Below are 26,545 nucleotides of genomic sequence, written 5' to 3'. Positions count from 1 at the left end.
TGGATATTTCTCCCTCTCTGCACGCTCTAATCAGTCTCCCCGGCCTTCTCTCTCTTCTTCCACATAATACTCCATCTCCCATCTCTATGTTTTGGCTCAAGCCATCTCCCATGTCTAGAACGCTCTTCCTCTTCATCCCCATCTTGAAGGAAGACTCAAATCAAGCCCGATCTTCTTCAGGAGATAATGTTCCTTCCGTCACAAAGCCTGTAATGAGATCTTCAGAAATAGAACAGTTAATACACAACTTTCATCCCTTTTAGACGGGGAAAGTCCAACTCTGGGCCACTAAGTTCAAAAAGAGATGCTGGCTGAGCTGATCATTTGCTCTGCTTTGTTGACTAGGTATTCTGCCAATACAGATAAGGAAATGCTGGTCCTGAAGATGGTGGATCTGAATGGAGAAGACTTAGGAATGATCAGGTACTGTATGAAAAGCTTAAACACAGTTCAATTTAAAAGATTGTGCTTCTTTACACAATAAAAAGTATATGATGGTCTCTTGGTGCTTAGGAATCCAGATAAACTGTTAGACCATCGAGGTCAACTTCCCATCTTTCTGAAAAAATGAAAAACTTTAAGCTATATTTATTTTTCTTTATCCTCCTTCTCCTCATCTTCCTTATTATTTTGTCTCTCCCCTCCCCTCTTTTTTCCTCTCCTTCTATCTCCTCTCCTCCTTTCTATTCTCTTTTCTTCTTTTTCTTCCCTCCTCTTCTCCTTTCCTTCCCTTTCCTTCCTCTTCTCTCCCATTTTCTCTCTTCCCACTTTCTCCTTCATATCATCATTTTTCCTTTTCTTTCTCCTTCCCTTCTTTTGAAGATTCTTGCATGATGTTCAATGAATGAAGCACAAATCTACCATCATTTCTCCATTTTCTATAAAAACTAAAGAAATGCCATTGAAAGGAAATTGGAAACCTGATGGATGATAGGAATATGCTAGGAGTGCCATAGACCAACAGAATACAACTGGTTTCTTGATGTTTTCCAACGGCTGAGGCAAAAAGGGAAATGTACTCTGGTAAATGAAAAACATGAACATTTATATGGGTGGGGAGAGAAACTTCTTTTCTGAACAAACAAGCAATTATTAAGCACCTACTATGTGCCTTACTTAAAGAATATTGTTTTTTAAAAAATGGCCCATCGTCTCAAGGAGGAGCTTGGTGTAATTAAAATCACTGTGCAATTTCCCACAGACTCCCTGCCCCCTCTCTTCCTCCTCTTCCTCCATTCTGGATATGGCTCATTGTCCATTTTCAGCATCTGATCAAATGAGAAAATATATGCCTAGGAAGAGCTTTGTCAACCTTAAGGAGCTATCAAATTATTGACTGTTATTATCATTGTCATTGGCTACACTACTGGAAGATCCCCTTTAGGGCTTCACTGTTCAACTGCGCATCAAATTTAAAAAAAATAATTATATTAACTCACCTTTTTGCAACACTTAGTAATTTATAAAATCCTGTCCTTCTAAGCAGATGAGGTCAGTAGGGAAGTTCTTGTTATCCCCGTGATACACAGAAAAGAGCTGAGACCAGAGATAAAAGGACTGTGCTGGTAAGAGGAGAAAAATAACCAGTATCTTGTGCCTGTAAAGCTTGAATGGTCTCCACAATACTAATGGGATTCTCCAGGGGATTTCTAAAAGGAACATCGTCAGAACCAACTATGGGCATCTGGGTAACATCAAGTTACTGGACTCTTCATAGAGGGGTCAATGAGACAAATTTCCACCCCTCCATGATCTAATTCAGATGGGCCCATCCATCATTCGGAGGTCTGGCTTGTCTACAGATGAAGAAACTGAGGCACAGGGAGATTGTGACCTGCTTCAAGGTCATAAGGCAGTGTCAGAGGTAGAATTTGAACCCAGCTTCTTCAGTTGTAGGGTCAGTATACATCTAGTGCACCACCAATATACCAGATCTCTTTGCTCTTAAGGCCAACCCTTTATCCTGTGCACCAAAAAGGCTTCTTGTTTTTCCTATCACTGTTGCCATTGTTATAGTCTCATTTTCCTCCTACTGGAGTCCAGGCAGGAACAGTCCTGGAACAAGTGACAAGTTTGTGATTATTTTAAATTATTTTCTTTTTTATTATGAACTAAAAATCAATAAACATAATTAATATAGAAACAAAAACAACACAAAAATTCTACCTGAAACTATAAATATGTTATATACATTTTATGTAAAGGATGTAGTAAATTTATCATTGTAGTAACAAAAATCAATTACTTTTGTAACTTTGTCAGTCATTAAATCATTTACAATGTTCCAGGTACTGTGCTAAGTACTAAAGATACAAATACAGAATGAAAAGACAGTTCCCTCCCTTAAGGAGTTTGAGATCTAAAGGCGGAAGACAATATCCCAAAGAAAGAGAAACTGGTGGAGACACAAGGAAGGTATCCCTGGGGACATGATGGTGAAGTCAAAGAAGTTTAAATGAATTCAGCTGGATGGGAAAGAGGGCACTGTCTGAGCTGTGGGTTCTGGGTAAGCTCCCGGGACCCACTGATGTGGGATTGACCCCAGAATAGCTGATGCATTTTTAATTTGGCCGAGATTAGGTTTCCCACTCTCAAAAAATAAAATCGATTAAAAAGTGACTCCTTTTTTTTAAGCTCCCAGAGTCAAGTGGGGCATTGTATTTGTAGTAACCCGTGTCATCTCAAGTTCTGTTTGATCTGCTAACATGTCAACCTGTGTGCTAAAGTAATTAGGAAAGTATCACACTCTGGGCAGCTGTTGACAGTGATTTTAAGTCACCAAGAGCTCTAGAGTGCTTTGTGGCTATTAAGAACTTTCACCTATGTTAATCTCATTTCATTTTCAAAATAATTCTGAGAAGTAGATAGGACAGATATTATTCATCCCAATTTGCCGATGAGTAAACTGAGGCTCAGAGAGAAGTGACTTAACATTATTCACCCCAATTTACCAATGAGTAAAATGAGGATCAGAGAGAGGAAGTGACTTAATCATCCTTGAGTCCTCAGTGGAAGGCTCAGAATTCAAGCCCGGGATTTCTGTTTCCAAATCCAGCTTCTCTCAACTCTTTGTTCCGAGCCGGAGTCCTTGTACTACGATATTCTTCTGTTCATTTTTGAACCTTGAATGACGTGATAAAGAGGCCCAGAAGGAGGCCAGATGTTCTTTCCTTCATGTGATACACCTGTGTGGGAGATACTGAGGGAGGCTGCAGGGTTGGCCGAGGTGAGAGCTGAGCTTTTCCAGCTGCTCCCAAACACCTGGCGATGGCTTTCCGTCATTTCTATGGCTCAGCATGTGATCCTCCGAATGGAACGCTCTTGCTGTTATGTCTCACTGCTTCATCAAAACCGGTCTTTGGATCTATTTAGCAACGTTCTGGGGACACAAAACAGCAACCTTTGTTGCTGAGCAGTAATTTAGCCCCTCTGGGGCCTGCAGATAGTACAGACTGTCTTGACCTGGATGAGGTAGATTTAATTACTGATAATCCTAAATTTTATTTTTTATTTTTTTTTTAAGTCAGATCAGATTGATTTTTCAAAAATCAATTCTATGGATGCCTTCTTTCTCTTGTAACATCCCGGTAATTTCTGGGGATCCGCCATCACCAGCTAAGAAAATACCCTAAGCAAAAACAATGCATCCAACAACCTGCCTCCTAGTCCCTCCTTCTGTGCTAAAGTCAGGGAGTTAGGATTCTTTGTCTCTTTACAGCAGCTGTTAAAATTATTCAGGATTCATCCTCATTTGATTAATGTCAGGGGCCTGTTATATTCTTTAGCCATATTCTCTTCTCATTCTGCTAATTTCACTCTGTCACAAAAATCATAGCACGTTCCTTTGTTTTAAGCACTGAAGGATGATAGAATCCCAGAATATCAGAGCTGGAGGGGCCCTCGCACCTGGAAGGTCAATGCTGGCAGCGACCATAGATCAGAGCTGGGAGGACCTTAGCAGAGAACATTAGAATGTTAGATTCAGACAGAATCTGAAAACCTAGAATGTGGATTGTTACAAGTAAAAAAGACCTGGAACATTAAAAATGTTCTAAGGAAAACCTTCATGGATTGGAGCAGACCAAGGCCCAGACAGGTGTGCTGTCCCTAAGGCCAAGGTGAGTCAGCTGGGACATGACCCTGGATAGCCATTTCAAGTCTTTTCTCAATACATTTGAAAGGAACCAGGGAGAAACATTGTCTTTACCTGTGAGGGGAAGCTTCTCCCTGGGTTCTCTAACTTGAGCCAAGCGTTTAGAGCTTCCCAATTAGAGTTGCAGAAAGAGGGAGTTTGCATTTATATTCCATTATCTCTGTCTCTCGAGGCAAAGCAGAAGATTGTCTCTCGAGATTGCATGTACAGTGGACATTTTTCACTTTGTCAGCTGCGGGCTTTAGCTGTTCTCTCCCTCCTGCTCCAGGGGCTAGTAGGACATGTTCTCCATTAGTCTTCGGATTTTGTTTTTTTTTTGGAGGCTCTAGGCTATGGTCTGAACAGGTGTTAGTACTGAGGGATGTGCTGCTTTTCTCCATTTAAATAGCTCGATGCAAAGGAAGAGGGCAGAGGAGAAACAGGGAGAAAACAATCTTTAAAAACATTTAGATCAGTTATAAGATAAAGCTTAGAAAATTCAGTTTCTTACAAATTAGGGCCAGTTTGTCTAATGGGATTATTAAAGTCCTATTCCAGTAGCATAGAGGTAGGTCCTTGGAGGCTATATCTTCATAGAACAAGTTTTGATAGGCCCAATTAAGCAGGGATAGGCTTTGGGTATGGAGCCCATGATGGACGCCATGTTTATCATCCAAGGTCCAGCCAGGTTAAATATGGACACAAATATCATCACTGGGAGGGCCCCTAGCAGATGAATTCTTTGGCCACGGCAATCAATGAAACAAAGGAAAATGCTCCCTTCTCTTTCTCCAAGAATACTGGTAGAGGGGAGAAATAATAAAAATATATAAGTGATGACACTGGTTCCTGGCAAATTATTTTTGTGTACATTATATAGGAAGCTCTGTGGAGGTGGAAAGAACATTGGATGTGCAGTCAGAGAACCTGTATTCTATCTACGTTCTGCTACTTACTACCTGTTTCATCTGGGGGGAATCAGTACCTACTGGCCTCAGCTTAAATTAATGTCTAAAATGAAGGAGTTGGGCTTGAAATTCAAGGCCTCCTCCAAAAAAAAACACCAAAAAAAAAAAAGAAAAGAAATTCAAGGCCTCAGACCAGCTGAAATCTTTCCATGAACCTTTTGTGGGGTCCATGGACCTCAGGTTAAGAACCCTTGTACTAAAAAACTAAAAGTTATTCCTTCCAACTCTTTCAACAACCCCAGAAGCTAAATTAAATGGGTATCATTATCCCCATTTTACATATAAGTAAACTTAGCTCATAGGCGTAACATCCTACCAAGGTCACACGCTTAGCAAATAAGTATCAAAGATGAGTTTGAATCTAGGTTTCCTGTCTCTGCATCTAGAACTAGAGTTACTAGTTTTTATTTTTTTCTGGAAAAGAAGGCAAAAGATGGGGGACATGAAGAGGGAACTTGGATTTCTATTTGCCTCATTGACACATGCTATTGTAAAGTCTCTTCCCCAGAGCATCTGAGTTTAGCTTTTCCCGACTTCTCCCCCAGAACATGGATTCTAATGGTTTCACCATTTTTTATTTATTCCTCTGCCCCAAATGGAGCAGGTGGTGGGGATAGTTCTGAGGCTCCTTGATGACAGATCGATTCAAGTGAGCCACAAGCGACTAATCTGTAAATCGGCCTGTCCAAAGTTCAGAGGTCAAGGCTAAGTCATGGAGTAGAGGTTCTATGGCTGGCCCCAATCATGGCCTTTCCCTGAATGCAGCCTTGGCAGAGGCTCTTTGACAGCCGTACACCGGCAGCTGGGGTTTGTTCCTCCCGGAAAGATGGAGCCTATCATTTCATTCGAGCAGAATCTGCTGGCCAATTTCATATAAGTTCCTTTTAGTAAATATTTATTAGGTGCCTGCTATGTTCCAGACACCACGCTAAGCACTGGGGATACTAAAGACGCCAAAAATCCATCCCAAGGTTTGGGTCTGGAGCTCAGTCTTTGTTTCTCAGTCCAATCGATTAGTCAATTAATCAACAAGCACATGATAAATACTTACCATGTATCTTCTGCTAGTGTACTTGGCTCTGGGGTTAGAAAGAAAACAAACCACATTTCCTTTTCCTTTACCCAGTTACCCAGAGGCTGACTTTTTTCTTCCTTTGTCACCCAGTTATACCATCGTGATTATGTTACAAGGTTATTATTATTATTTTAGGTAATTGAGGTTAAATGACTTCTCTAAGATTACACAGCTAAGAAATGTTAAGTATCTGAGCCTAGATTTGAACTCCAGGGCTCGTGTTCTATTCACTTAGCTGCCCCAAGATTATTACTTTGGGGTCTGAGTGCTCTAGAATATAATGAACTCTTGGTGGGTAATCTCCACTAATGCAGCTAGCACCTCTTCTACAACTTAAGAATCATACAGAGAGTGATTACCCAGGACTAAACATACCCATGTGTCTCCTAAGTGTGGCTTGGACCTAATTCTTCTTGACTTGAGGCTAGCTCTCTGAATATTCATTCATTCTTTCTTTCTTTCTTTCTTTCTTTCTTTCTTTCTTTCTTTCTTTCTTTCTTTCTTTCTTTCTTTCTTTCTTTCTTTCTTTCTTTCTTTCTTTTCTTTCTTTCTTTCTTCTTTCTTTCTTTCTTTCTTTCTTTCTTTCTTTCTTCTTTCTTTCTTTCTTTCTTTCTTTCTTTCTTTCTTTCTTCCTTCCTTCCTTCCTTCCTTCCTTCCTTCCTTCCTTCCTTCCTTCCTTCCTTCCTTTCTTTCTTTCTCTTTCTTTCTTCCTTTCTTTCTCTTTCTCTCTCTCTTTCTCTCTCTCTCTTTTTCTCTTTCTTTCTCTCTTTCTCTCTTTCTTTCTCTCTTTCTCTCTCTTTTTTTCTCTCTTTCTTTCTTTCTTTCTTTCTTTCTTTCTTTCTTTCTTTCTTTCTTTCTTTCTTTCTTTCTTCCTTCCTTCCTTCCTTCTTCCTTCCTTCCTTCCTTCCTTCCTTCCTTCCTTCCTTCCTTCTTCCTTCCTTTCTTCCTTCCTTCCTTCCTTCCTCCTTCCTTCCTCCTTCCTTCCTTCCTTCCTTCCTTCCTTCCTTCCTTCCTTCCTTCTTTCTTTCTTTCTTCTTTCTTCTTTCTTTTCTTTCTTTCTTTCTTTCTTTCTTTCTTTCTTTCTTTCTCTCTCTCTTTCTCTCTCTTTCTTTCTCTCTCTCTTTCTCTCTCTTTCTTTCTCTCTTTCTTTCTCTCTTTCTTTCTTTCTTTCTTTCTTTTTTGTGATGCCCTGCTCTTAAGCTGGTAGGTAAGTCCTTGTTACGAAGTAATGTGACCCATGGGATAAGTAGTGAATTTAAAATCAGAGGATCTGGGTTTGAAGCCTGCCTCTGTTCTTACTAGTTCTGTGATCTCAGGTAAATCCCTTCCCCTCTCTGGATCTCAGTTTCCCTATCTGTAAAATGAAGGGTTTGGATTCCATGACTTCTAAAATCCTGTCTGGTTCAAAATCAATGATGGTTCACTTCTACTTGATTTTTTTCTTTTTCTCTTTAATTTGATGAATGTTTTCTAACTTGGGAAAGTCATGCGTGCAAAATGTTCATGGGAAACACGCCTTCTTCTCCCTTCATCTTTGTGTCTATTCCTCTGATATGATCCCTTCTTAGGAGACTGGAATTGCCACAGATCCACTCTGTGAATATCAAACAATGCAAGGGACAAGAGAGAAGATAAAATTCTATGTATTCTTTTCCTTAACTAATTTTGGGAATCGGGCTACTGCCGTTTTTCAGGATAAAAGTGGAAATGACTTTCCAAATTCAGGTATCCCATAAATTATGGATCAAGGAGCTGTGATTCAGAAATTATTGGGATTAGACAGTACTTACAAAAGCAGGAAAGCAGACTAAAATTCTTGCTCTTCTCCCCTAAAATATACAATCTGTTATTTCTCCATCTTTCTATCATATGTTGATTTTATTCAGTTTTCTGTACACTTTGGGTATGTGTGGATGCCTTGGAGACAACAATCTTTTCCTATTTGCATATAGCCCTTGGCACACACAGATACAATCAATGCTTTGGATAACAATAGTTATTACTCACATTTACATAACATTTTAATGGTGACCAGTCTTGAGAATGAGGGTTTAGTAATTTCAGCACATCTTAATCATCAGACTCACTTAGAAACATTGTGCTTAATGAAAACAGCACGATGATAACAAGGGCTGTCGTTGTGCTGGTGGCCGCCATGTTGAAATGGTCCCCATTTCTCCTGTATGTGAGATAGGATCCAGCTGCCCCCTTTCTTGACACAGTGATCACTCTAAACTTCACAACTCATGCTGAACTCTTACTCTTCACAGCTGGTTTGCAATACATCCAGTAAGCATGAACAACACAAACCATCTGGTCAATAGTGACAACGTTGGCTATGCTGCTTACATGTTTGAGCAAGAGAAGAACAAGGGACAGCTGCCTGGGCAGGTGAGACCCCTTGTTATTTTCTCCCTATTTGGGGGAGGGGATGTGAGTGGAACTCCATTTTGGTTTATCAAGTCATAGGATCATGGAAGGTGCCTTGGAGGTTATTCAGTTTAACATCCTAATTTTATAGTGGAGGAAACTGAGATCCAGAGAAGTGGTGACTTATCCAAATCACTTGAATTATCACTTCATACAATGCTCAGAAAATTGAATTATTTCCCCAGAAGAAAATCCCAGAGAGCATTTGCTTTCTCCTAGGATTAGATTAGTTACGCTCCTAGGTCCACGCCAGTTCCATGTTTGATTATCTTGTGACTATCTGCTGATGCCATGGGTTAGCAACAATCCAATGGGTCCCCTAAGGAAAAAGATAATGAAGAATTGCAAAGTGTATCCTCTGTCCCCCAAATTTCTTAATTTTTGAAACTTTTCACTTGGATTTTACGAGGGACTAATTCAGTATACAAGCTGACCTCTGTGGAATTGGCAAGTTATTCTCCATCTCAAATTGTAAATTCTTTATTTAGATATTACCCTGAATTACCTATAGAAACAGTGATATAACTTAATATTTAACTTCCTGGAACATCACAAAAACTGTAGAGTCGAAGAATAAAACCAACATGTTAAAATAGAAGAGTCTTAAAGAGCTTCAAGGAGTCAAAGATCATTCTGCTAAGACTTTCAGTTTACAAGTGAAAAAAATCTAAGACAGGAAGGGCAGGTATCTTGCTGGAGGTCATACAACTAGCCAGTGATAGAGTATACCTGAAACATAGAATTATAAATCTGAACTCACAGTGTTGGGAGCTGAGCTAGCATGAGAACCAATGGTGGTCTGGAATACCAGCTGCAGGGATGGATCCTATTATCTCATTTTCCTCAACTTGGCCATGAAAACACTGGCTTCTTCTCATAATATCTGAGTAGAAGAGTGGGCAGTACTCCTTCATCTCTATTAAGACCATTTTGGCTCCCGTGGTTCAAGGGAAGTTCGGCAGGCTCAGGGGCTACAAAGAGAATGAAAATAAGGATGCAGACATGAGTGGGAATGAGGGCCCTATGGACTCAGCAAATAAGAAACTATAGGGGCAATACTTTCTGCTGGTTGAACTTTTGAGGTACTTCTTGGTTCCAAGCTGGATTTCCAGTGAAATCCTTTTTATTCTTTCCCTGGGGCCAATCACCAATCGAAGGATCGCCTAACTCCACGTCCAGAGTGCCCTGCACTACACAGGCTGACTCCCTAGAAATTGCTTCACCTCCATCCCCATTTCCATCTCCATTGTCTTTGTCAAAATTGGCATGTCATAGGGCCATAGATTTAAAGTTACAAGACACCATAGAGAGTACCTGTCCTCCATGTAGATGAGTTAATCGAAGCCTAGAGAGGCAAGCAGCCTGCCCATGGTCATTGAAATCAACTGAGTCAGGATTGGGATTCAGATTTTTAAACCCCCCTCTAAATTTTACATTTTTAAGCTGTACTTCACTGTTTCACTATTCACCAAGTTGACGATTCTAACATCATCCAAATCTACTAATTCTGTTATATGTATACTTTTTTCTTACTTAGCTTCTTTTTCTTCCAAAAAAAAAAAAGGGCAGAAGAAAATAATCTCTCAACAGAGACACGATGGCGCACAAACATTGGCAGTGAATTATTTGTTTAGATTGAATTCCAATTTCCATTTGCAGCAGATGCATGCGTTTGTGTGTATGTGTGTATGTGTTTATTAGAAACCTAGAACAATTTGTAAACATAGAAACATAGAACAATTTGGTTTAAAAGGCAAGTAGGTGTTCTGAACTCCAGGGGAAAATCTCCAAACAAAGGATTGACTCATCTCTTTTTGTCTTCCCAGAGTTTAGCATAATGTTTGCTATATAGTAAACACTTAATCATTTTTTCATTTGTTCATTCATTTTTCCATCTATCCATCCATTCATCTTACACTGACTCAGGGCTGTTAATTTTCAGTGTTAAGAGATTTCTGTCTGCCTCCTTAGTTTAAAAAAAATCTTCCATTTGGAAGTGACATATTTATATATTAGCCACAGTTTGACTAGTGATGTTCACACTTCCTGCAATGTGAGAATTTTCTTACATTTGACTTTATCCAGAACACTTCGTCATCTCATCTTTTTATTGTTTGCAAATGGTTTGGAGAGAGTAGACTGATAGAACCATCTGTTTGCATTTTTAATACTCCTTATATGGGAAATGAGGAATCATGAAAAAGTAATTGGGTTTGTCTTCCAACAGGGGTCATTTGTAGCTGCTTTTGCCTCATCAAATCTTGGGGATGTGTCACCCAATATCCTTGGACCTCATTGCATCAACACTGGGGAGTCGTGCGACAACTTCAACAGCTCTTGTCCAATCGGTGGGGTAAGTAGTGAGCCCGGTCGGCTTTTCAGTTCTTAGATATTCATTTCATTTGCATTCTTCAGCTTGGGTCGCCATTATGGAGTGGACAGAGCTTGCCCGTGTCCACTCAGCTTCTTACTGGAATAAAAAAAATCCTCAGTGATCCACTGGGTAAGATTATTTCCCCATATTCCATTGAAGGTTTATGTCATGAAAAACTGAGGAAGGGGAAATAGGGGGGAAACCCTCCCCATTTTTACAGAATCACCAAATAGCCAAGTGTGAAGGGAGCTCAAGGATCATTTAGTCCATCTAATATCTTCTTTATTATCCTGATGAATGGACACCAGCCTTTGATTAAAAACCTCCAGTGAAGGAGAGTCCCCTGCCTTGGATAACCCTTCACACTCTTGAATAGTGCTACTTGTTATTTTTGCATGTGGCTGACATTTTTGATTAACTAAATCTCTTTTTCATACATATGCATGATGGATTCCACCAGTTTATTGGGATTTGGGTAATTTAAAAAGTTAATAAACAATAAACAAAACCCAACAAACAGCCTTGTACAGAACAATGAAATGTCAAGCATGAGGGTAATTTACAATTTTGCCTTAGGATCTATCTATCTATCTATCTAACCATCCATCCATCCCTCCCCCTTTCTCTTTTATGTCAAATAATTTTAGGTCACTTAAAAATCAAATAAAAACAGTCTTTACTTTCCCAAGCTTATCAATACCCCATGTATTCACCTGTGTTTGCGTCTGCTAACTTAGATCAATGGTGCCTCCTGTAAGGTCTCTTTGAATGAGGACTTTATATTGGCTACCCGGGAGAATTTCTGAGCCCAAAGTCACCATGCTTCTTTAAGCTCCATTTTGAAAAGCTGCAAGGCCATGATGTCTTGTTCCATTTTCTTCTTTGCTCTGGAAATGTCACTTGCTCTAATCTTTTGTGATATTGTGGTCTTTTTTTGTTTGTTTGTCTGATTTTGCCCTTTCTATCTCTGCTTTGATTTTTTTCTTTTCTCTCCCACAACTCCTGCTGTTCTTTGACCTTCACCAGTTCCAGGTTCTTGTTTAGAGGATATTTATCCTCTAAATAAAAAAAATGGAATAAGAAAAAAGAAAAAGAGAAAAGCAATACAAAACAAAATGAAACAAAACAAAAGAGAACATTGTCATGTGCCCAGCAGAACATCAGGGAGGATTCAATATATATAACAACAAATTACCTGTTAAAGAAAGCATACACATTAATAGAAGAAATTATATTCATGAGTGTCTATGACTTTTTTCTTTACTTTTCTTTACTTCCTTGTAAATTGTTCTTTTGTTCTCTGCTGCACAACTTGTTTATTTTATTCTTTTTTTTCCTCTTTCATTCTCCCATGCCCAAATAGGCTATAGTTAAAAATATATGTATACATATGTAAATATATATACACACACACACACATACACACTTAAATACATACATCTATCTTTCCTTTCCACATTGACTCTTTGCTTTAATTGTGCTCCCAACTTGCCTGGCTATTACTAAACCTTCCCTCTGCCCCCATGGATTCTTCCCTTGTCTTCTTCCCACACCATTTGCTTCCCCATCAGCCCATGCCTCCCCCCTTATTTCTTTAAAGATTTTGGAAGCTTCTATACTCTTTATGGGATATATATATATTTGCCTATTTAACCTAGTCCCGATGTGAGTAGATTTTTAGCACTGTGAGCCCTTCTTCCCTCTCTAATGCCTCTATGTCTAGTCTTCTGCACTTCATTTGTATAACATAATTACTAGTTTTTACCTTAACTCTGCCTCAATCTTTCTTTTGAACTGCCTTTTTGTTGACTCAATCTTAAACATATGATATTCATCTCCTATGTTAAAAATATAAACAATTTGTCCATGTTGAGTTCCTTGAAATTGTTCTTTGATATTGGCTCTTATATGTTAAAATTTCTATTAAGTTTAGGTTTGGTTGATAGAAAGTCCTGAAAATCTGCAAGTTCATTGAATGTCCATTTTTTTTCTCATTCAATATTATGGATAATTTTGCTGGATACGATATTTTTGGTTGAAGGCCTAGTTCTCTTGATTGTTAGTAATATGATTCCAGAACCTGTGGTCTTTTATTGTGTATTATGTATTTTAAAGTTATGTACAATTCTAGTAATAGTTCCAGAATATTTGAATTTTTTTTCTTGCAAAATTTTCTGTTTGATCTGGGGGTTTTGAAATTTGCCAATAATATTCCTATGTGTTTTCCACAGAGGATCTCATTGAAATCATGATTGGTGGATTTTTTTGTATTTCTACTTTCCCCTCATGTTTTATTACTTCTGGATTATTTCTTGCATTATTGTATCAAGGTCCTTTTTTTGGTCACCATTTTCAGGCAATCCAATTATTTTTATATTTTCCCTTCTTGATCTGTTCTCCGATTTTCTTGTTTTTCTTATAAGATACTTCACATTATGTTCTATTTTTCATTCTTTCTAATCAGTTTTTTTCTCTCTTGGTCTGTCATAGCTTCACTGGCTTCCCCTTGCCAGATTCTAATTTTCAAAGAATTATTTTCACCTTTGAGACTATATTTCCTTGTCTACTTAATTAACTTTTTAACTAATCTTCTTGTTTTTCTTGGATGGTTATTATTTTTTAGTTTTTTAGTTTTTCCTCACTGTCTCTTATTTGATTTTTAAATTCTTTTTTGAACTCTTCTATGAATTGTGTCTGGGCAGGAAGCCATTTCACATTACTCTTTGAGGTAGAAGCTTTTTAAAATTTCAGTATCCTCCTCTGAAGATGAATCCTGGGCTTCCCTGTTCCCACAGTATCTTTTTTTGGTGGGGTTCTTTCTTCTTTGCTTGTTCATTTGTTAAACAAGAAGTATTAATGTAAACATTTCTAATCATGGGGTTGGGGGATGGTGCTTCTGGCTTCACCTCAGCTTTCCCCTCTGACCTGGATCTCCAAATCAAGAACTCTACCCTCCAGCAAATGCTCACAATTCTCTTAAGAGAATTTTTTAATGAGTGACTTTTGTAATCCACTGACTCCTGCCTATATGTACCAACACCAGGGACATATTCTTGGGGGCAGTGGTGACCAGACTCCACGCGAAAGGGTATGAAATGAGTAATCTATATCTATCTTGGTATTATTACCAAGTTCTCCTTTGCATCCTGGGATAGTGAACTTAGGAAAGAGTGTAGTCACTTCACAAACCCGTGGGCTTGCTTATTGCTCACTACTTCTGGCCATTGCAGATCCCGATAGGTCTCCTTCTGGTCACCCAGTGGTCCCTGTCTCATAACCCCATTCATTCAAGAATCCTGTGACCTGTTAGTTTAAACTGTTAAGATAAAGACAGGACAAGAACAAATGTATAAGCATAACACTTTGGGGACATCCATCTCAGTCTCTGGGGAGATTATGCTCTCCTTAGCTCAGTTCCTACCTAGCAATGGTCCTATCAGATTTACAGACAAAGGTGGTGTTTCTGCTGAATCATTTCTTTTCTCAGCAGCCATTGAGTTGGGGACCTGACAGTCACTCCCAAAGATCTTTTCTCCTTGCTCTTCTGAGCACTGATACTTTGCTCACTCTTGACTGGAGCACGGGAATGCCATGAAACCCTCTGGACCTTTTGATACTTGCTAGGTTGAAGAGCTCCATTCTCTTCACAAAGAATAGAAAAGACCAAATCCAAAGGCCAAGGGCCAAGGCCCATTTGTGGAGACCAGGTGACCTCAGAAGGAAGATGACTCTCTCCTACAATATGCTTTCTCGCCAGTGTTGTGGGCAAAGGATTCAGAAATAGAGTGGCCAAAAGGACTGAGTCAAGAGAAAAATTGTCTTGGCAGCCAATCAAAGAACCCTTCATTCAGTGCATGGTTGGCAGATCATGTGTAGACATGATCCACAGGCACTTCCTTTATTCATCTTTGTGCCTCTCCAGGAAGCAAACTCTAGTTTCTCAACATGGAGAATTCTTAGACCCTCAGGTCTCTTTGCCAGATGTACCCATTACCCCTAGTTTTATCTTTGGGGGCCAAGCACAGAGCACCCAATCCTTTTTCTACTTAACAATATTTCAGGTACTTAAAGAGAGCTATCATTCAGAGCCCTGGTCATCTTATTTCCTCCAGGCTAAATAAACACCATCCAGTCCACACATGGTATGGATTCAAGTCCTTTCCCCACTCTTGTTGGGTTCCTCTGGTCACTGTCCAGTTTCTCAGTATCCTTCCTAAACTGAGATGACCAGAATTGTGCATGACCCTCTAGCAATGTTTCCAAACATTTTTAGCCACTCCTCTAGGGTTCTTTATTTATGGCTTCCTGTAATTTGCAGAAAGGGATTATTTTGCTTCCTCTTTGCCTGTGCTTACTCCCTCAATTTCTTTTTCTGTTCTTGTTTCTCTAGCTAGCGTTTTTAGTCTATGTCAAATGACAATGATGGACGTGGACATTCTGCCTTTGCCTTGGACTTTTGAGGTCTTTCTTCACCCCACATACTGTGGGATGAGCCCGAGATTTCAGTCCCAGCTTGGACATTTATTAATCTTTTTTTTTTTTTTTTAAAAATGATGAATCTGAAATACATACCATCTAAGGCTCCTTTCTGTTTTAAAATTCTACAATTGTTCAATTTTCTACCAAAACTCAGATTCAGTGTTCAAGAGAAATCACTGGAGGGATGACTTTTTGGTCTGGAAGGCATTGATTAAACACTTTTGTATGTAGAAAAAAGTGCCTATCCTCAGAGAATTTACTTTTTAGTGGAGGAAATGCAATCTAAAGGGAACTGTGGCTAGGAAAACAAATTATGGTTTGGGGAGTCCAAAGGCAGAGTGGAAACAGTAGGGCTGGTATGCAGAGGCACTGGACTTAGGGCTTTGATGATGGTTCTCAGAGAAAGAAAGGGAAAGTAGGATGCTGGGGAGGTGTTCGAGGGCACAAAATGGCCCCAGGGGTTCCCAGGGATTGCAGCATCATTGGTCAGGGTCAAATGCCTTTTCTGGTCTGTAATCTTGCTGTCCTTAAGAGATTCTTTGTTTTTTTGTTTTTGTTTTTTTTTTTTTTTGTTTTGTTTTGTTTTGTTTTGTTTTGTTTTGTTTTGTTTGATTTCCTCCCACGTAGTCCAACATGTGCATGGCTGCGGGTCCTGGCAAGGATATGTTCGACAGCACCCGGATCATTGGAGACATCATTTATCAGAAAGCCAAGGTAAGCTGGGACCAGACTCGGTCCTCCCATCCGGATCCTCTCTACTAGCTTAGCAGTGCCCCACACCTCTGTACTACTTCGTCCCACACACCAGGGTGATTAAGAGTTCAGTGATAAGAAAGTCGGCAGTTTCCAGATCTGCCACAGAGGCTATGGGGGAGCAGGGGATGGAGCAAATAGGATGGTAATGCTGAGAGATGATGGCCAGAGCAGCTTCCCCTCTGCTTCTCACCTTCTGCTCTGTGTACAGTAATCCCGTTAGTGCTGGAATTACGGTTCTCACACTGGGGCTGGAATAGGCTGTCAGCCCCATGGCCTAGTCTCCATCCCTGTGACTCCCTCACTCTGGTCCCCTTTTTATAGTTCCTCCCTCTGTGAAAACACAATCCCCTTAAAACATGATGGGCACGGGTGCCTTTGCCTCCATACCCCCAGTTAACAAGTTCCTGGAACACAGAAAGCTTTTGGCAAATGTTTTTTCCTTTCTTAATTCATATAGGATTCAGAATGTTTTAGAACCAAGAAGTTGGGCAAAATTATGACAAGTTATTATATAAAGCTATGAATATACAAATACAGACTTGAGGAACATCATTAAATAAGAAAGAAGTCTTAGCAGCTAGAAGTCTTCCCTGGGGGTCAAAACACTTGGGTTCAAGTCCATCTGTGTTAACTTGGGAAGCTCATGAGCCCTCCTAGGGCCTCAGTGTCTTATTTGTAAAACTGGTGGATTCCTAAGGTCTGTTCTGAGGAATGGTAGAAGGGGAGCTGACCATGGAGTCAGAGAGATGGTTTTGTTTTCTGGCTCTCTTCTGTGTGATCTTGGGTAGGAGATGGCCCAGCTCTGAAAGTGTGATTCTATGGTCCACATCAGGGCAGGACAATCCCAGATTGTTAGGAGTCTCCTAGTGATTCAAGAAGAAATTATGCTTTTTCTGCTTTTCAAAGAGAAGTAGAAGAAGGCCATTTCTCTATGAATCGAGTTCAACTTAATTTCTAACAATCTCTGACTTGGCCAAGAGCTTAATTTCTTTTCAAGGAACTTTAATCTCTCACAACTGATAATGAAGAGGGAAAAAAAAGGACAGTCAGACTTCCCCTCACCCCTACCCCCACCCCAAACAGGAATTTCTCCTCAATCCTTGCATCTCATGCCCCCAATCTTTATTCTTTCTTAGGTTAATCATTTGTCATCAGTTCTATTTCCTCATTTGCAAAGTAGGGATTCATAATAATAATCCTGCTTTTTCCGATTCTGTGCCCAGATGTTTGCAGTGATTCCCTAGGAACAATAGCTCTAAATGTATAAGGGCTGCTGAGGGTGATTGTGATTATACTGTGCATTATTGTTTCTGATTAAGTAGTGTGCAGAGTGGTCTTGCCCTGGTGTATGTTCCTAGCATGGATAAGGATGCCTCTTGCTTTATTCTCTGAACTGTCCCATTTACAGCCCTGTCACGGGTTTTAAGACGATTCTGAGAGGCACTGGATGGATACTGGTCTCAGGGTCAAGAAGGCCTGGCTACGTGTCCTGCCTTTGACACTTCCAAGCTGCGGACTCTGGACGTGTTATTTTTCCAGAGCCTCAGTGGGACAGTAGTTGGAGCCCTGGCTCTTGAATTAGGATCAGTTCCTAGCTTGGCCACTTTGTGTGACCTTGGGGGTGTCCCTTCATCTCGACAATTCCTTTTTAAAGTGATCTAGATGCATATGAATAATCTATTCCATACTATTTGCTGTCTTGAGGAGGAAGAAGGGGAGGGAGAAAAATTTGGAGCTAAAAATCTTTCAGAAAATCATTATTGAAACTTGTCTTTACATGCAATTGGAAAAAAAAATTAAAAATACTATTGAATAAAAATAATGGACCAGATCATAGTAACCAGATGATCAATTTCTTCATCTGGAAAATGGGGACAATATCACCTGTAGCACTTGGTCTGTAGGGTTGTTGGGAGACCTAACTGAGATCACAAACTTAAAGATTTTTGCAAACCATAAAGTATCTAGAAGAGTCAGTAGTTACTATTAATGAACCGATGATCTAATTAGCACACATTGTAACCCTTTCCTCACTGGTCATTTCCAATGATCCAGAGGCCTTTCTCCTGAATTAAAGTAAAACTGGACTTCATCACACATCAGGACCATTTAGGAGACAGTCCAAGAGAAGGCCAGAGGGGGTCCACTCCCCGCTCTGTCCAGACTGACTTAGAATCCTAATAAAATTTTGGTGTTGAGTAAGGACTTTTGGCAAATGTATTTTCCTTCCTTAATTCACTCTAATGAATTCTGTAGTTCGAATGTTGCCGCTTATTACTTGTGTGATCTTGGGCAAACCACGTAGTGTATCTGAGCCTCAATTTCCTTATCTAAAAATAAGGGGATGGGACAAGGTGGCCTAATTAGCCAGACTCATCAATTAAAATAGGAAGCAATTAGGTGTACCCCTAAGCTAATTAATTTTACTTTCCATTCAATTGAATCAGTCTTAGTGACTCAAGTCTTGTACCGGTTTCACATGATGAATCATGAAATTGATTTATTTTGTGCTACGTGCCTCGGGTACCAAAATTCCTAGCTATAGCTCTGCAGTTTTGCCAAGTAGGAAGAATGGGTGTTCTCTTTGGACTTGGTCAAGAGCATGAGGCTGAGCTCTCCTTCCCCGCTCCTGTAGGCCATCCCTATTGTCGGTTCACAGCTGCAATCTCTGTTGGGTACTCACTTTTTCTAGAGAGCACTCCCTCATCCATTGGGAATTGGCCCTCAAATTCTGGCTCCCTGTGACTGCCCTCACAAGATTGTAGGGAGAAAGCGTGGTGAACTGGGAGCTGAAAGAGACCTTAGAATCACCACCTTTTATACTGGACATAAATGAGACTGAGACAAAGATTGGTCCAATGTCACAGAGGTAATGAGCTTCATACGTGGATTTTGAAGCCCTGTCCTCTGATTCTGGAGTTAGTGTTCTTTCCTTGTAATCATGTGAACTAATGAGACTGGTATACAGTTAAGACATTTATTAGGCACCTTATTAGATTTTATTATTTATTAAATACTGAATTTCTTATTATTTACTATGTATATATCAAATATGATCTAATGAGATATGCAGCTAAAGCATTAATTAGACACTTATTAACATTTATTAGACACTTTATTAGACTTTATTATTTATTAGACACATTTTTTCTTGGACAGTATGTATACATCACGTGATCTAATGAGACTCGTGAAAGCATAAATTAGACACTTATTAACATTTATTAGCCATTTTATTAATTAAACACATTGTTTCTTAGATACTTAGAATCTACACTTCATATGATCTAGTGAGATAGGCAGCTGAAGCATTAATTAGACATTTAATAACATTTATTAGACACCTTTATTGGATTGAATTAGACACGTTATTTCTTAGACAGTATGCACACATCATATGATCTAAAGAGATATGCAGCTAAAGCATTAATTAGACATTTATTAACATTTATTAGATACTTTATTAGACTTTATTATTTATTAGACACATTCTTTCTTAGACGCTTAGTACGTACACATCCTATGATCCAAGGAGACATATAGTGAAAGCATTAATTAGATATTTGTTAACTTTATTAGACACCTTGTTAAACTTTATTATTTATTAGATACAGAATTTCTTAGACCCTTAGTATGTGCACATCATCTGATCTAATGAGACAAGCAGCTGAAGCATTAATTAGACACTTAATAACATTTATTAGACACCTTTATTCGATTTTGTTAGACACATTATTTCTTAGATAGTATGTACACACCATATGATCTAATGAGATATGCAGCTGAAGCATTAATTAGACACTTAATAACATTTATTAGACACCTTTATTAGATTTTATTAGACACATTATTTCTTAGATAGTATGTACATACCATATGATCTAATGAGATATGCAGCTAAAGCATTGATTAGATACTTACTAACATTTATTAGATGCTTTATTAGATTTCATTGACACATTATTGCTTAGATACTCACTGCTTAATGCATATTTGCTGAAGCCACTGAATCGATCTGCTTTCCTTACACACTTGTATATTTCAGGAACTGTACGCCGCAGCCTCCCAGGAGATCCTAGGTCCTGTGTCTGCCGCTCACCAGTGGGTCAACATGACGGACGTCACTGTGCAGCTCAATTCCACACACACGGTGAGTGCTCTCAGGCACCCCCGAGCCCTTCAGCCTCCTTGGCGGGCTGCCAGGTGATCTCTGCCCGCTAAACCTGGGCAGCCCTCGAGCCCAGTCCTGGGCCCTCTGCTCCCTTCCCTCTTTAGCCGATCTTATCAGCTCCATAGGCTAAGTTATCATCCCTGTACAGATGCCTCATGTATCTCTCTATACATGTATACATATATAAAGATTTACATATACCCACGTACAAATGTTTGTATACACTTGCAATTCTCATTTCTGTAAGAGGTGTTATATAAATGCATACACAGCGGTATATGTGATAGATCCTTCACATATATGCATACATATAGGAGCCACAGGTATATGTGTGCATATATATATTATACACATGACTTTTGAGATATGTGTATATATATATATACACACACACACACACACACACAAATGTATATATCAGTCCTGTACACAAGACATACACACACACACGCGCGCGCGCGCACACACACACAAATGTATATATCAGTCCTGTACACAAGACACACACACACACACACGCACACGCACACACACACACAAATGTATATATCAGTCCTGTACACAAGACACACACACACACACGCACACACACACACATTACATATTGATATAAGACCCCCATACAGATCCATCTTGATCTCCTCTCCTCTGCATTTCTCTCCTGAGCTCTCACCTCCATCTATCACTGACTTCTCAAACACAACACATTTGAAAGAGAACTCTCCATTTTCCTCTCTAAACTTACCTCTTCTCCAAAATTCTCTGTTCCCATTGAAGGTGTGACTATCCTTCCAGGCCTTCAGCTTGTCAGTGTTCATTTTTATAGACTAAAGAACCATCCCCCATAACCACCCAGTTGCTGTGTCTTGTCTATCTCATTCCCAATCCAATCAACATTTATTAGCTGCCCACTACGTGTCAGACACTGTGCTAAGGGCTGGGGATAAAATGAAGAAAAAGAAAGGCACTTCTAGGAGCTTATAATGTAATCAGGAAGACAACACAGAAAAGGAAGCAGGAAAGTGAGGTGGGGGAATGCTGGGAGTACCTAGGCCTGGGGCATCTTGTTCCCCATGGAGGTGAAAAAAGGAAGAGCAGCAAATGCCAAGTGGATGAGCTGAGTGGCCAGGCTCTGCCCTCTGTGGAGAAGTTTGGGATACCATCTTTGGGTCCAAGCTGAGTGGAGAGGAGCCTGAGGGAAGCAGGGTCAATCATAGTAGTGTTTTGGTGGTGAGATTCGAGGCAGTGAGCTTATCCTGGGCTGAAACCAGGCAGAGCAATGGATGCAAAATGTTTCGTATCCATCCTCACCATCCTAGTGTAAGCCTTGGAACAGGCAAGAAACCTCTCAGTTGGTCTTCCTGCCTCTGGTCCCCTTCCTTCCAATACATCTCCACAAGAATTTTCCAAAAGCTCAGGTCTTTCCACATCACCTCCATGCTCCAGAACCATTACTGGCTCCTTATCGTTTTAGGATAAAACAGTTTGACCTTTAAGGCCCTCCACGGTGCAGCTCTGGCCTACTTTATTTATACATGTTATAATATACTTTCCTCCTCTTCATGCTCTCTTTTCTGGACAGACTGGCCAACTTGTTCTACCTCAAACACCACCTCCTGCCCATAAACCTCCCCATAGGCTCTCTCCCATGTCCTTTATTCCATAGCTTACAGGAGTCCTCAAACTACGCCCGCGGGCCAGATACAGCAGCTGAGGATGATTATCCCCCTCACCCAGAGCTATGAAGTTTCTTTATTTAAAAGCCCACAAAACAAAGTTTTTGTTTTTACTATAGTCTGGCCCTCCGACAGTCTGTGGGACAGTGAACTGGCCCCCTATTTAAAAAAGTTTGAGGACCCCTGGCTTAGAATTTCTGCCTTCTACCCAAGGGCAGCTCAGAAATTACATGTCAGAGTGCACTTCCCTGATTCTCCCAGCTGTTAATTTTCCCTCTCTCTCTTTCCCACTCTTAAAACAACTATATATATATTTGTATCCCCCTAAAGAATGAAACACAGAATTGCCTTTTTAAAAATCCTTGTCTTTTCTTCCCTACACAGTATATTGGACATAGTAAGGCTTAACAAATGTGTATTTAATTGGACCCAACTTTTGGAAAGAATTGAATTATTTACACAAGTAAACTTTTATTTCTTGTTTGTTGAAAACCATTCTTTTAGGCAAAAACCTGTAAACCCGCCCTCGGCTACAGCTTCGCAGCTGGTACCATCGATGGGGTTGGAGGTCTCAATTTTACACAAGGTGAGGATGACTGAATCGGACCCAGATTATAAATCATCATCGATGATCGGCCTAGACGGGATAGGTTAGTTATGTCTGCCAGGGTGTTGATTCTTTGTTCTTAGTCATTTTCTTCACCTTCGACAGGGCTTCCTTGTTCATTTAATTGGTACATAGGATTCAGAGTTGGCAGGGACCTGAGAGATCCCCGGCCAATCCTTACTCCATTTTTACAGAGGAGGAAACTGAGGAAAAGAAGGCCCTAAGAGACCCACTGGTAAGAGGTGGAAGAATCAGGACCTAAGACTCTAAATACAGCTCTCTTCCCGCTAGGATATGGCTCTTCCCAGGGCCAAAGTCCAATGCCATTAAATCCCTGCCGAGGAAGGCTAGTGTCGGGGTTGAGTGTAGAGCTTGAAGTATGTTGGACAACAGATGCCCAAGAGGCAGGCAGGTCTTTGGGGTGGGGAATGGCAGGGTGGGAGCTGGCATGGGAGTAGAGAGAAGTGGGTTCTCCTGGCTTTGCCACTTTGGAATTGTGTGACCTAAGAGGAGAAGGGTGGATAATCCTCAAACCAAATTTCTTTGTGCCTCAACTTCCTCATTTATAAATCAAGGAGAATGGATTATATGATCTCCAATATCCAATCTGAAATAATAGGATTCTAAGCTCATTTATCTATGATTTGGGGCCCACACCTAAACCACAGACTAAATATAATATAACCATAAATGGATATAGAAACATATATGTATATTATATAACCATAAATGGTTATATAAAAATACAAGCTAATTATATAGCACAGGATGCCCCAAACCTGTTCTTTACAGTTAGCTATTTTGGGACGCGATGGTTCAATGTACAGTCTAGGCTCCCAGAAAGGGAAAAAGTGGACTCCATTTAAAATTTCCTTGGTCTGGTAAGGGTGAGTGATCAGAGTCATAAAGTATGAGGACATTCCGAAAAGAGCATTCTCACCCATGATATCCTGAGAGGCTCCCACTTTGAGGTAGGAGGGGGATAATGCTTATGATTGATAGAAGATAGGGGACTAAGGAGCAGGAGCTGCTTTCTTTTGTTTCTTTGGATCCCCAGCACCCGGTACAATCCCCAGCACATTACCAGTGCTTAATAAATACTTTCTGATTGATTGACTGACTGACTGAATGAACGCTGGAGTCGATTGGTACATTGTTCACTATGCAAAGTGGAACCATTGAAAATTTTTCTTTTCTTTTCTTTTCTTTTCTTTTCTTTTCTTTTCTTTGAACCTGAGGAGTATCTTGATCAGAGCACAATCTACACAGTGTGATGAGACAAAGGAAATGTTAGAAAAGTGATGACTTCATCAGACATGGGGGAGAGACAGGAGATACTCAAGATGCCTTATTTGTCATGTGGCTTCTCACAGGTGCAATTGAAGGAGACCCTTTTTGGGACAGCATTCGTGACCAGATTTTGGGAGAGCCATCCAATGAGACCAAGGATTGTCACTATCCGAAGCCCATCCTCCTCAGCACAGGGGAGGTACCGAAAACATCCGTCTGGCTTTATTCATTTATAGATTTTAATGGGATCCACAATAGGCATCTATTAAATTTTGTTTTCAAGAATTTTATACTGCTCTCTCCCCTCAGACACTTATGAGCTATGTGATCTTGATCAAGTCTTTTAATTTCTCTCTGTCTGTTTCCTCTTCTACAAAACAGTTATCCCTTTCATATCACAATTTTTCTCTTTTGGCTTTGATATATCTTGGATCCAAATAAGAAATGAAATGGAACTTTTCCAAGAGTTTTGCAGAAGTTGCCAATGACAAGCAAAGGAAATAGACAACACGGAAAAAGTTTAGAAACTCAGAAATGCACAAAGTATATGTAGAGTATTATAAAATACCTATATGGCCTATCTTTTAATGCATAATAATTCAGACTTCTTCTCTGGTAAGAAGGGAGGGCCAAAAAATTTTGTGCAGATTTTCCAGATCAAGTAGATGCTGCATCTTGAACCCCAGTGATATGGAAGGGATACCTATAATAGCACTCACCTCCCAGGGCTGTTGGGGGGACCAAATGAGATATTTTCACTTTACAGGTACAGTAACATCACAACCAGCCACTCCTATTCTGGTGACCTTGTTAGGATGCTAATGAGATGCTGTGATTCTCTGAAGTTCACAATGTTTCAGGATTTGGGGGGGGGAGGAAAGCAACTTCTCCATCCCCCATTTCCTCCCCCCTCTCTTTCTCTATCTCTTTCTTTCTTTCTCTCTTTCTCTGTTTCTTTCTTTCTTTTCTTTTTCTTTCTTTCTTTCTTTCTTTCTTTCTTTTCTTTTTCTTTCTTTCTTTCTTTCTTTCTTTCTTTCTTTCTTCTTCTTCCTTCCTTCCTTCCTTCCTTCCTTCCTCCTTCCTTCCTTTCTCTTTCTTTCTTTCTTTCTTTCTTTCTTTTCTTTTCTTTCTTTCTTTCTTTCTTCTCTCTTTCTTTCTTCTTCTTTCTTTCTTTCTTTCTTTCTTTCTTTCTTCTTTCTTTCTTTCTTTCTTTCTTTCTTTCTTTCTTTCTTTCTTTCTTTCTTTCTTTCTTTTCTTTTCTTTCTTTCTTTCTTTTCTTTTCTTTCTTTCTTTCTTTCTTTCTTTCTTTCTTTCTTTCTTTCTTTCTTTCTTTCTTTCTTTCTTTCTTTCTTTCTTTCTTTCTTTCTTTCTTTCTTTCTTTTTCCTCCCCCCCCCCAATAAGTTCTTTAAAGGGGGGATGGGATGATTGATCAATACAATTACACTTGACTTAAGTGGGGGGGGGCAAGTTGTTGCACAGCTTATGGGTGTCAGAAGTAGGATGTGGATCGAGTCATCAATACCATCCTAATATAAGACCCACTATTCAGAAAGTGACTGGAGGGAAAATAAAATTATCGACACAACAAGAAAAAATTAAAATCCTTACTTCCTTTTTTTTTTATCCTGAAGATGTCGAAACCTCACCCCTGGCACCCTGAGATCGTTGACGTCCAGATCGTTACTCTTGGATCCTTGGCCATAGCTGCTATTCCTGGAGAGCTCACGTATGCTCCTTTTTCTTTCCCTCCTCCCCCACTTTTTTTTGCTGGCAATGATGTAAATGTTAACTGAGTATATGTTATTCCTTGTTGGAGCCACGCTGGATGGATGACAAAGGATGACAAAAGGACATTTCTGTTCTCTGCCAAGAATCTGCCCCCTCAGAATTAGCATCAAGGAGCAATAAACTGATTAAAATCTCCCAAGCTCCGAAGGCTCCTAGGATACCCGTGAAGGGTGTATGGCTGCCTTTTCTGGTTCAGCATCAAATGGAGATAACATCAGGAGAGACGCAGAGCTCAGTCAGTCTGTGCACACTCAAATGTGATTTAAGGGAGAAGGATTGTCCATCCTCAACCCTAATAGCAAGTACTCAGGAAAAACCAGTTGCCATCATTAATTCTATTGATATTGCTGTGAAAATCATCTGTCTTTTGAGAAACATAAAATAATATCACACAGTTTGGAGGCAGCCTTGCAGTGCTATCTTATTTTTATATTTATATACCCTAAGTGCTATCTTAGGATAATGCCATCTTATTTTTATATGTTCTCACTGTTAGCTCCCTGTGAGGGGAAATTGGTTCATTCTTTGTTATTGCTTTCACTGTGCCTAGAATAGTGCTGGGCACATGGGAGGTGAGTAATAAATACTTATTGATTGATGATTGATGATAGCGCTTTAACCAGCCAGCTTTATATACAATGTGATAAATGAATTAGGCATTAAAAATGTTGAGAATCCTTTGTCAGTGACATTGGTGAGCTCTCCCCTTGGCTCAGACTGTGTACTGTCTCCCCTTGCCTTAAGCTATTCTCAATCAATTGTCAGGCAACAAGCATTAAGCATTTATGTTCTAGTCAC

At 39.8% G+C, this 26,545-nt stretch overlaps 1 protein-coding gene across 1 annotated transcript in view; it reads left to right on the top strand.

The window, feature by feature from the left end:
* The window catches only part of ASAH2 (N-acylsphingosine amidohydrolase 2), an 80,861-nt gene that overhangs the window by 34,829 nt on the left and 19,487 nt on the right, over nucleotides 1-26,545 (top strand). The window contains exons 7-14 of the mRNA XM_051982639.1: nucleotides 346-423; nucleotides 8,446-8,566; nucleotides 10,833-10,958; nucleotides 16,086-16,172; nucleotides 20,260-20,364; nucleotides 22,566-22,647; nucleotides 24,042-24,157; nucleotides 25,591-25,685. Of these exons, the coding sequence (XP_051838599.1) occupies nucleotides 346-423; nucleotides 8,446-8,566; nucleotides 10,833-10,958; nucleotides 16,086-16,172; nucleotides 20,260-20,364; nucleotides 22,566-22,647; nucleotides 24,042-24,157; nucleotides 25,591-25,685 (810 nt within the window). The remainder of the gene's footprint in view (nucleotides 1-345; nucleotides 424-8,445; nucleotides 8,567-10,832; nucleotides 10,959-16,085; nucleotides 16,173-20,259; nucleotides 20,365-22,565; nucleotides 22,648-24,041; nucleotides 24,158-25,590; nucleotides 25,686-26,545) is intronic.

Source organism: Antechinus flavipes, chromosome 2, assembly GCF_016432865.1.
Source record: "Antechinus flavipes isolate AdamAnt ecotype Samford, QLD, Australia chromosome 2, AdamAnt_v2, whole genome shotgun sequence".
Classification (NCBI taxonomy): Eukaryota; Metazoa; Chordata; class Mammalia; order Dasyuromorphia; family Dasyuridae; genus Antechinus; species Antechinus flavipes.
The sequence above is the reverse complement of the archived record's forward strand: the minus strand, read 5'-3'. Positions and strand labels throughout refer to the sequence as shown.